The sequence below is a fragment of the Callionymus lyra genome, chromosome 6 (assembly GCF_982586985.1).
Source record: "Callionymus lyra chromosome 6, fCalLyr1.hap1.1, whole genome shotgun sequence".
Classification (NCBI taxonomy): domain Eukaryota; kingdom Metazoa; phylum Chordata; class Actinopteri; order Syngnathiformes; family Callionymidae; genus Callionymus; species Callionymus lyra.
Window position 1 is genome coordinate 14,231,779 of NC_141823.1, and position 10,533 is coordinate 14,242,311.

General features: G+C 39.0%; 2 protein-coding genes across 3 annotated transcripts; both read right to left on the reverse strand.

The window, feature by feature from the left end:
* Window positions 1-2,062: 2,062 nt before the first annotated feature.
* On the reverse strand, window positions 2,063-4,241 carry coxfa4l3 (cytochrome c oxidase associated subunit FA4L3). Its single transcript, XM_087793254.1, has 5 exons — window positions 4,099-4,241; window positions 3,960-4,018; window positions 3,777-3,865; window positions 3,639-3,699; window positions 2,063-2,441 (listed from the first exon to the last, which is right to left on the reverse strand). The coding sequence occupies exons 2-5, from the start codon at window positions 3,996-3,998 to the stop codon at window positions 2,373-2,375; spliced, it is 258 nt and encodes an 85-aa protein (XP_087649380.1). The 5' UTR covers window positions 3,999-4,018; window positions 4,099-4,241; the 3' UTR covers window positions 2,063-2,372.
* An 837-nt stretch (window positions 4,242-5,078) lies between these two features.
* afg2b (AAA ATPase AFG2B) lies at window positions 5,079-10,471 on the reverse strand. Of its 2 annotated transcripts, XM_087793786.1 has the most exons (11): window positions 10,302-10,471; window positions 9,649-10,216; window positions 9,398-9,583; window positions 8,603-8,887; window positions 8,351-8,536; window positions 7,625-7,792; window positions 6,945-7,154; window positions 6,040-6,267; window positions 5,835-5,969; window positions 5,307-5,432; window positions 5,079-5,246 (listed from the first exon to the last, which is right to left on the reverse strand). In XM_087793786.1, the coding sequence occupies exons 2-11, from the start codon at window positions 10,153-10,155 to the stop codon at window positions 5,109-5,111; spliced, it is 2,169 nt and encodes a 722-aa protein (XP_087649912.1). In that variant the 5' UTR covers window positions 10,156-10,216; window positions 10,302-10,471; the 3' UTR covers window positions 5,079-5,108. The 2 variants fall into 2 exon arrangements, with proteins under 2 accessions (XP_087649912.1, XP_087649911.1); XM_087793785.1 differs by having other exon boundaries at window positions 9,649-10,471.
* Between the last annotated feature and the right edge of the window lie 62 nt (window positions 10,472-10,533).

The window sequence follows — 10,533 nt, forward strand, 5'->3', positions numbered from 1 at the left end:
GTATCACCAATAATAAACTATGCCTGTGTTTAACCAGTTACTAATAGGTGTCAGTTGCACGAGAATGAAAGGGTTCTCTAAACCACACGTTAATCATTAACAATACATCAGGAAGTTATTTGTTTATTTACGATTAAAATGTGCTCCTTGCTGAATTGTGTTTCTATAATAATGCTGAATATTTTCTTCTACACCAGAGGTCGAGCGAGATCAGTCTGAGGTTTTGAAGTTACTCAACTCTCTGAGCTATGGTTGATAACCGGGTCACATGACTCGTCCAGTCACGTACACAACAACCACCGTCTCTTCCTACGCAGTCATTGTTTCCTGAAATAACTCAAGAGTAAAACTGAAAATGTAACATTGAACACATCGGGTGCAGTTACAGGATGTAGGGAGGAAATATTTCATCTCTTGTGACTTTTCCTGGTGACTTCAGAAGACAAAGGGTTGATTCTCATCGAGGTTAATAATTCATCGTCCGGACCAGGAGTGTCGGAGAGAAGCAGATTAATGTTTCCGGGTTTTACGATATTGAAAGGGTCATTGGAGGATTTAGCTGTTAAACAATCCGTTCAACAATTTTATTATTGGAAAATAAACAGTTTATTATTACATGAAAGTGTTTTATAGACGTACAACTTGTGTCTTACTTTCTCTGAGGTGTAATTTTCAATACACTGAACATGGATTTGAATGCTTGTTCTGGTATTTTGTTTTTGTTTGATTTACAATTAATTACAATAAAATTAAAAATTACAAACGGTACCTGAATGACGACAACCTGTATACAAATGAACATTTCAGCAAAATGTTTGTTTACATTCAATTTATTTTCTATATCCATTATTTTCATTTACAATGACATGTTTTATTGTCCATTAATGATGTCTTTGTGTTTTCTATTTCAAAGCGTAACTTGAAAATTGGATTTTTATAATAGGACAGATGATATCATTTAGTTCTGGATTACCGTCTGATTCCACAGACCTTTTTGAGGTATTCAAACTGAATAACTGTTAATAGTGGTGATGGTTTTGTAAGCTTCATGAAACGGTGTCATGTTGTTTAGAGTTCAGTAGGTGGCGCCATCAGTTTAAAAATGATGTAATGTTTCACTAGAACAGTTGTTCAAAACAAAGAAAACTAGTGCAGAGACCGCCATCTAGTGGGCTCTAAAAATAATGACACTGCTTCATGAAGCTTCGTCAGACCATCACTAGTTCTTCTTCTCTTCTGCCTTTTGTTAAGTGAGCAACCTCCGGTACACTTCTGCCACCTGGTGTCTCATTCTGCTCATTGCCATCAATAATATTTCTTTATTTGTTTTGCTTCACAAAGAAAACGTATTAACAAAGGAGGAAAACCCAGACAAGATATACAGACTCTATTTAAATTTTTTATATTAATTATAAAAGCTAGTTCTGAGTTTTTAAAGCAATTAATAAAAATGAAAGATGTCCAACCCAGTTGCACGTCAATAATCTTCCTCCCAAATAAAATTCAAACAAGTCATCATCCAGTCACACGAGGCAGACCGGTTTATTCAGGTTCAAAGTCCCGCAGATGGTGTTTATGATGCGTTTGTTGGTGTAAAGTTATTGCTTCCATTGAAGCGCAGAGACAAACGCTAGAGATACTGGAAGCCAAACCACATTTATGGACGTCTGATGAGTAACCTTTGACCTGCGCACTGTTGTAGGTTGTAAAATTAAATATTGTTGTGGGCGTGTCGTTGTTGCTCGGACAACACGGTAAGAAAAACACAGTTTAACAACTCTTTGTAAGCCAAATGTGACAAAGAAAGCTCAAACAAAATGGAGTGCAATAAACAGGTCAGTTCCAGGATTATAATTGTTTATTTTTCAGTAATGTTTATTGTTTTTAAGTGCTTTCATTCAACAGATTCAATCTTTTCTATCACCACAAACATTTAACTTTCTAAAATTCTGTATTAAGCTTCCCAAATATCTCATTAAAAATAGTTATTTCTGATCAAATCAAGCCTAAAACAATATTTTCTTGACTCTAATGCTATAATCTGTGAAAGAAAATGCAATAATAGAACATAGTTGACCATTTATTTGTAGTTTAAAACATCCAATTTTTGATTTCATTCATGCGTAAATACACAGCAAAGATTAATATTTAGAAAAAGTTTTTCACAAGTTTAACTTGGCCGTAGAAGCATCGTCGTTGCCATGGCTACACGATGGCAGTGTCTCTCTGCTGGAGGCTGCACGAGGCACTAGGACTAGGAAGACAAAAACCCCACCGGTGGAGCAGAAGCGTTCCCTCACACTGAGGGTCAGAACGTCTCAGTTGGTGCAGGAAAGATTCTACTAGACTGATGGGGGTTGAGAGGAGCTGCTTCACTTGGTCAGCCTTCTCACTTCCTGCAAATCTTTAGATGGTTTCCAACTCTTATCGATGACGAGAAACTGAAAGAATGAAGAAGTAAAACAACATCACTAGAGTAGTTTACATGTGATTCATTAAGAAAAAAACTAATGGAAATATTAAACTTTGTTATCGATCAATCAATCAATCGATCGATCTTATAAACAGTTGAATACAGCAGAATATCTACAAATACTTTTATAATTATATTGATATAAATTAACATTAAAAAAGAGTATATTGATCTTGTATAAACTACATCATTTAGTTATTTCTGCCCCTAAAGATAGTTAGTTATTCACTTTCTTTCATTCAGTTGACGGCTCAGAATAATTTCCAGTGAAACGGATTCTCTGAAGTCTGATCTTTACGCGAGTCATCTAACCCTTGATCTCTTCCTGGATAGATTTTCTCGTAAAACTTTATTATCAGGTGGTTTTCTGAACGACCTCATTTGACTTATTTACATAACAACTCTGCTCCGAGTCTCTGGCAGACGACTGAGCTACTCTGGGTAATGCTGAGAACTATGTTTCTTTTTTTTGGTCAAGGCTAATGACGTCATGGACAACAAATGGATGCTCACAAGAACAGAAAGTGTTTTTTTTTTTATCCACTACAAAGCGATTGTAATAGCAGCCACACGTCCCAGAACCTCCAGCCTTGACTCCTGGATCACATTCTTTTCTACCTCGGAACTTGCCTGCACATTATTCATCTATTTTAAGGCTGGAAAGTAAAATCTACAGTCGCGCTGCATTATATAACTGTCAGTGTAAAGTAGAGGGACTAAGATTTTCAATATATGAAAATGAATAAGTGGAAGAAAATGTGGAAAACAAAGGTACACTTGTAAAAATTATCTCAGAAACGACAATATAGAAAGACATTAAATATGTTAAACTATCTGAAAAAGCCAAAGAAAAAGAGAAGGGGAGGAAGAGGAAGAGAGTAAATTCAGGAGGATTATGCAATTTACAATTGCAAAAAATATATGAAATTATGGAAATAATCCTTGTCTTTTATGTTTAATATTGAATATGGTTTCATTTAATCATAAATAGATCCATTTGAATCTTCATCCGGGTCTTCTGTCAGTAGTTTACATGATAATAAACAAACAGTTTTACACATATTTTTCATTATAATATGATTTTATATTGATTTAATCACAAAAAGATATGATTACGATGGTATACAAGTGTTTAAATGTCTGTTCTATATATTTGTTTAATTACCTTTTGTGGATTGGATGGATCGATTCTCTCCCACGGTTCTGGATTGGAAGTTTTATTCAAGCTAAATTTCAAAACAGTAAAAAGGATCAGAAATGAAACTTGCTCATATGGGTTGTACATTAGTATCAAAAGACTCACATCACATCAGATTTATTGAAGAGGAAGTATAAACCAGTCGACGTGGACCCAGTTGCAGCAAAAGCCATGATCGCGACCAAAGGAATAATCTGGAATAATAATACAAATAATAATAATAAATTAAAAATGAACAAAGATTTAACAGCATCCACTCATTCCTAACAAAAAAAGGGATAGTCTAACCTCCTTTTTCTTGGACAGCATATTCAAGAATCCCCTCATTTTTCAGCTTTGAGTCGAACCTGAGAGGAACATTGGTTTGGGGTCCAGGAGTGAAAGGGTGATGGAGTGTGTGTGTGTGTGAGTGTGTGTCAGCGCTCACCTGTCGTCGTCGACGCTCTCTTGAGTCTCTACATCCACACAGATCTGATGAAGGCTGAGATGAGAGATGTACGAGGTTATCGTCACGTACACTCTCACAGTTTCCTGTATCGAAAAACAATTAAAGCAGCTCCAACTCACTATGAGGTCGATCAATAGACGTGTGAACAGCGCCCTCTTGTTGTGGAACGACGAACTGCTCGTATGTAAGTACATTTCACTGAGCGCTTCAACAAAACAAAATTAAAGTTTAAAAAGGTTTAAAAGGAGACGTTTGTTGAAAAGATAGTTAAGATTCTGAGGGATTTTTAACATCAGCAGTAAATCTGCTAGAAATGTCCCCAATTCATGTGTTGTAAAAATATAGAAAATATTTCGACTAGTTACTCTAATTATAATTTTCTTAGGTCCTTTAAGTTTTTTTCCTCCCTTTTGCTGGTCCTTTTGTGAATATGTGATGCTCCTTAAAATTTAAGATTAAAAAAACGTTTTAAATGAATTGGTTGTACACATTTAATTATTATTTTTTTATATTTTTTATTAATTAAAAAAAAACTTGCCTTTTTATTGACGCATTATATAATGTCAGCCACTTTGCCCCCCAACCTCTGCAACTCCTTATCACCAAACTAAGATAAATAAGACCTAAAAACCCTTCTTTTTTAAACTACACTATGGAATACATTTTACTTATTGTATCTCTTTTAAATATATGTCTTGCTTTTGTTTTTAATGTGTCTTGTAGTGTGTCCTAAAGTGCTGTGAAAGGCGCCGTAATTAAAACATGTTATTACTTTTAAGATAGAAAGAATGACGCAGCAGAGCTGGAAGGATGTGTTTGTGGTGTGTGTTAGTGGCAGATAAAGTCACGTGTGTTGTATATTAGCGGCTAACACTTTAGCAGCCATGCTCTTCATAAGAAAGACGATCTTTCCCAGATCTGATCAAGTAAAGCTGATTCAAAGCAGCAATTAGACAAGATTGTTTTTCTTCTTTTATTTAAAATATCCATCATCTTACAGAAGACGAATATGTGTGTATTTGTTGTGCCGTGAGGGAGGGGCTGGTTCTGTCCAGAGTGTGCAGGAAGTGTGTGTGTCGGACGACGGACGCCTGCATGTTCTCCTCCTGCAGCGCTAGAAGAGCCGCCTGGAAGTGAGACACGGTTAGAATTCAGTTTCATATCGTGTCGGTTTCACGTCTCCTCGCCTCTTTGCAAAGGTTCTCCAGGTCTGCTCCGGTGAAGAGGTGAGTCCTGGCGGCCAGATCCTCCAGATTCACCTCCGGGTCGACCGGCATCGCCCTGGTGCACACCTTCAGGATGGCCAGACGACCCTAGAAACCAGGGGAGGGTATTTAAATTTCCTCAGGGGCCACATTTTATACATGAACTGTCATGAAGGTTCATCAAGCAAAACATAAAGAAGCGAAAAACCTAAAAACAACAGGAACCCTTAAAAAAACCCTAATAAAATCAAGTTAAAAATATAAATAAAATCAAGCTAAATAGTCTAAAATTCTAAATTTTTAAAATGAAAACAATTATTTAATCTTTTAAATGGGTAATAAATACTCACAAAAAATCAATACAAAAAATGAGAACAGAAGTCCTAAAACAAAAGCCCTGTAGTCATATTTAGAGATAAACTCATAATGATACAAATAAATACTAAATTATACTATGAGTTTTACTTTGATCTGAACATCACAGGAAAGATGACAAAAATCTTTTTTCACCTGCTGGTCAGGTGGAGGTACGTAGATGATGTGGTCGAGTCTCCCCGGCCTCATCAGAGCGCTGTCCAGACAGTCGGGTCTGTTGGTGGCCGCCACGACCATCACCTCGTTGTTGCAAACGTCCTGACGCTCCATCTGTCGGAGAAGACGTCAAAGTTCAATCGACAGCTGCTCTTTGTCACGTGAGGTCAGGTTCACATCAGACCTGCTCGTGAGAAGAACTCTCCTCTCCTGAACCCTCCACCTGCAGCTTCCTCTCCGTTCCCCTTCTTTCCACGGCCTTCAGACCGACCCCGTCCATCTCGTTGAGGAGCACGGACAGGAGTCGGGTTTGTACGCTGTTGGACGAGCCGCCCGATCGAGAGCCCACGATGGAGTCGATCTCATCCAAGAACAAAATACAGGGAGCACAAGCTCTCGCCTGACGGAAAAGCTGCAAGAAGACCCAAATAATAACTTGATAAAACACAAGCTTAGACAACATTTAAGGGGGAGCAGGGGTCCCCAACTTTTTTCCCCTGAAGACCAGTTTACTGTCGGCATTATATTCATGTACTGACCTTCTGATAAAATATTTAACCCCTTTGTTTCATTAATTTATTTTATTTGTATTTAACTTTCAGCGATTTTGTCCTGTATATTAATATGTGCTATGTGCATTATTATGTGTATCATCGTTATTTGTGACTTATTTTTTCGCTTTAAAGAGAAAAGTTAAATAGAAATCCACTCATTTGTGACATAAAAATATGTATAACTTCTTAATTTATCTCAGGAAAAACGGTATCTAATATTATCACAATTTGTCTTTTTTTTGGCAGCAGTTATATATTATATTGTTATATGTTATATATAATATTTATTCAATGATTGGCTTAAAAATAAATACATCATATAATAAATTATAAATACATTTGAGTTTGTGTTTATCTAATTTTCACCACTTTAAATGTTTGTTTTTACAGTTTTTACAAGCAGATAGTGTCAAGAGTCACAAACTAATGATACTCAAATAAAGCAACTTTAAAAAACAGTAATAATCAATAATAACCTGTGGGCCCAGTAACAAACGGGAGTTGGGGTCTGATGTTGCAGAATATAAACAAGTACCTGAGCTAAAGCCTTCTCTGAGTCTCCCACATAAGGAGAGTAGAGGTCGGCACCGCTGACTGACAGGAAGGTGCAGTGGGAGGCACCGGCGGCCGCTCTGACCAGTGTGGTCTTCGCACATCCTGGGGGTCCGTACAGCAGCACGCCGCGAGGACGAGACAGACCCAGACGAGTGAAAGCTTCGGGGTACATCATCGGCCACTCGATGCTCTGCAAAACACCAGAAATGCATCAAGATGAGAACTATTGAATTAATTAATGAGGAGTTTACGAGAAATGTTCAGGAAAGTGGCCTAAATTATCACCTGGAGCGATGGACAGTCTGTTTCTAATGCAAAAAACTGTTAAAATATATATATAAAGTTAATGTGGAGCAACAATTATTAACAATAATAATAAAAAAAACTGTATGTAGTGAGAAGCTTTGTAGAGGTGTGTGCATTTTTTGATCATGATTTAACATGTTGCTGTATTTCATACTTGATTATCTTAAATGTATATGTACTGTTGATAAGATTCTGCAGATATATAATGTGTTAACCTTTACTTATTATTTTATTATATTTTATTATTATTATTTTCCGACATCTCTCAGCTCATCATTTCATTCGTTTCTTATTTCATAATGAATTCAATTTCATTTAAAGCTCCAAATCACACAATAACTCTTTTTTTTTTACCTGTCTTAGTTTCACTTTTATGTCATCAAGACCGCCGATCTGATCCCAGGTCACCGGGGAAACTTCAGTTCTGCCCAGACTGCTGCGCAGGCAAGATGGACCCACCAGCTTCAGAGCCTCCAGGAAGTGCTTCATGTCCAAAGGTTTTTCTTCTGATCCCTGGAGACGCTGGAAAAATACATAAATGATATCACGTTATTTGACATCCAGGAGGAAAGTTGCCTCGATGTTTGATTGTCCTACTGAACAGATGAGACTTAAGTTCTTAAGATAAGATAAGATCTTATCCTAAGACCCAAAGACTGGTAATAACAGTTTCCTCCACAGTACATGTTATTATTTGTTATTACATATTGAGACTGAAAGGACGTAATGAAACTAATATTAAGGAAAGCTTGATTATGAAGCAGCTACTCTTGATAAGAAATATTTTTAATTTTATAATTTTAACAATATTAGAATTCATTATTTAAATAAAATGTAATTTCATAATAAAACAAGGATCCAAATATTCATTGTTTCACATGATATTCTAGGATCCTCTTTGTTGTAGCATTAGATGATTAAGAGACTGAGCCTCGAAGAATGAAAAGACAATATCATACGTACTTTCTGTTACTAATTGTTTGATAAATGCACATTTAGTTTGGCCTCGTTTTGGTTAAAGATTTTGTTTTATAATTGAGTTTGACACCTATGATGTCAATCAAGACTGAGGTTGGTCACCTTCGTGTTTTCCCGTAAAGCCGTCATGGCGGCTTCCCTGCAGAGGGCGCTCAGGTCAGCGCCAACATAGCCAGTGGTTCTTCGTGCTAACTCGCCAAAGTCCACCCCGGGACACACCGGCATCTTCTCACACAGGACGGACAAGATCGCTGCTCTCTGTGTCAGGGTCGGAGCTCCGATGATGACCTGAAGAAAGTCAGTCGTTTAAAACCCCTAATAAATATTTTTACTTTCTTTCAATTCCATGTGTACCTCTCTGTCGAATCTCCCAGGTCTGCGCAGAGCTGGGTCTAAGCTGTCCGGTCGGTTGGTTGCCCCGACGATGAGGAAGCGGTCGGACTGGTCCACGCCGTCCATCAGTGTGAGAAGCTGAGCCACAAGGCGGTTCTCCGGTGCCGACGTTCCGGTTCTTCTCGGGCACAGAGAGTCCAGCTCGTCCAAGAAGAGAACACACGGACCCTCTGCCGCCGCCTCACGAGCTCGCTGGAACACGGCTCGCAACCTCTCCTCGCTCTCGCCGGGTCGAGCCCCCACCACCTGGAAATTCACATTTAATATTGAGATTAAAATTAGCTTTTCTTAAAGAGTAATCTTTCTTTTAAGAGCAAACCTTTGATAGATGGTCAAAATGACTCGTGGTTTGACGAAATCAGTACCCCGATATATCGGGATATTTCCTTTTAAGATACTCTATCGATTATTTTATAGTTAATATTTCAATAAAGTGTGTATAAGATTAAATAAATGTATTTTTTTTTCGGGTGACGACTGAGGACGAGAGGATACAGACGACTCCAGCAGCTTTCAAAGCTGATGTTTGAACATATTTTGGTTTCAAAACAAATTAAACTAGTTACCACTTTGTCAAGAGTCATGTGGTCTGTAGATTCTGCAACACCAGAGTCAAGTACTTAACAATACTACACATATATCCTTGTACAGTATCACAATATATGGTATTGTTCCCCTTGTATCGTGATAAACATCTTATATACACACCCAGTAAGGACAGAACATTTTATGAACAATTCAAGCAGAAACTTGTACCTCTGGTCCTCTGACCACCACCAAGCTCGCTCCAACGTCTGAAACCACTTTACGGACAAGCAGGGTCTTCCCCACACCCGGTGGTCCCACCAGCAGCACCCCTCTTGGGCAGGACACCCCTAAAGAAGCGAGGGTCCCTGGGTATAGCAAGGGCAGCTGCAGCATCTCTCTCAGCGAGACACTCACCTAAAATATAGAAGAAAACCAAACCAAAGTTCACATATTTATGAACGGTTTCATCGACTACTGACCTCGTCCAGACCCCCGAGAGGGACGGCGAGTTGGTTCTGGTTCTGGTGCTGTCGGACCGTCTGGACGTCTTTGATTTCCAGGCCGGTTTTCGAAGTGAAAAGTCCAGCCGATGCCGTGTCAGGGGTGATGCTTTCGATGACCACGGACCGAATCTCGGTATCGTAGTCCTCCAGGTGGATCACGTGGTTCTGGTGCAGGTAGATACCTTTTAACATGTCTTTGACGAGCTCGTGGATGAACAGAGGACGAGTTCGTCTCTTGAACTCCACAGTCTGGACCAGAACAGTCACTTTCACACACTTTAGTTTGGAGGTGGGGACGGGCGTGAGCTGATGAGGGTCCACCTGTTGCCCTCGGGTTGTTTTCAGACCCGGCGAGGAACACCTGGTGTCCACCTGTAGGAAACCCTCCGCCAGGTCAGACCTGGGCCAGGCCGTGCAGAGGCAGCTTCCCCCGGCCAGAGACACCAGGACCGGGGACCCCAGACTCAGACCCAGCGCTGACATCACACCCGGACCCAGCCTACATCTCTGAGACCCCTGGTCTTGTGGGTCGATTTGCAAAAGCCTCAGAGACATTTTGTCAATAACTAAATACGTCACGTTAAGACAAACATGGATAAGAAATAATATTAATCTGACATTAAACTCACTGTGTTGTGGCGAGACACGGCTAGCATGCTAACAGCTACAAACAGCGATTAAATGGAGATCGGTTTTGCATATTGAAAACGATGTTTGAACTCTTTTTGTCAGATTAAAAAACGGAATTTAGAGATTACTGTTCGATTCATGGCTTCCACCGGGAGACACGTTTGTTGACAAATCCATGTGGCTAGGGAGCAAAGATGGCCAACCAAAGCCTATACCGTCAACTCATTTCGT

Excerpts from the sequence above, each read along its gene's own strand:
- coxfa4l3 (XM_087793254.1), bottom strand. The coding sequence starts at position 3,998 with ATGAGGGGATTCTTGAATATGCTGTCCAAGAAAAAGGAG. Across the intron at positions 3,700-3,776 it reads TTCAATAAATCTGATGTGAT|CTTGAATAAAACTTCCAATC; the intron begins GTGAGTCTTTTG and ends TTTGAAATTTAG. Across the intron at positions 2,442-3,638 it reads ATCCATCCAATCCACAAAAG|TTTCTCGTCATCGATAAGAG; the intron begins GTAATTAAACAA and ends TCATTCTTTCAG.
- afg2b (XM_087793785.1), bottom strand. The coding sequence starts at position 10,227 with ATGTCTCTGAGGCTTTTGCAAATCGACCCACAAGACCAGGGGTCTCAG. Across the intron at positions 9,584-9,648 it reads CTCTCGGGGGTCTGGACGAG|GTGAGTGTCTCGCTGAGAGA; the intron begins GTCAGTAGTCGA and ends TCTATATTTTAG. Across the intron at positions 7,155-7,624 it reads TAAAAGTGAAACTAAGACAG|AGCATCGAGTGGCCGATGAT; the intron begins GTAAAAAAAAAA and ends GGTGTTTTGCAG.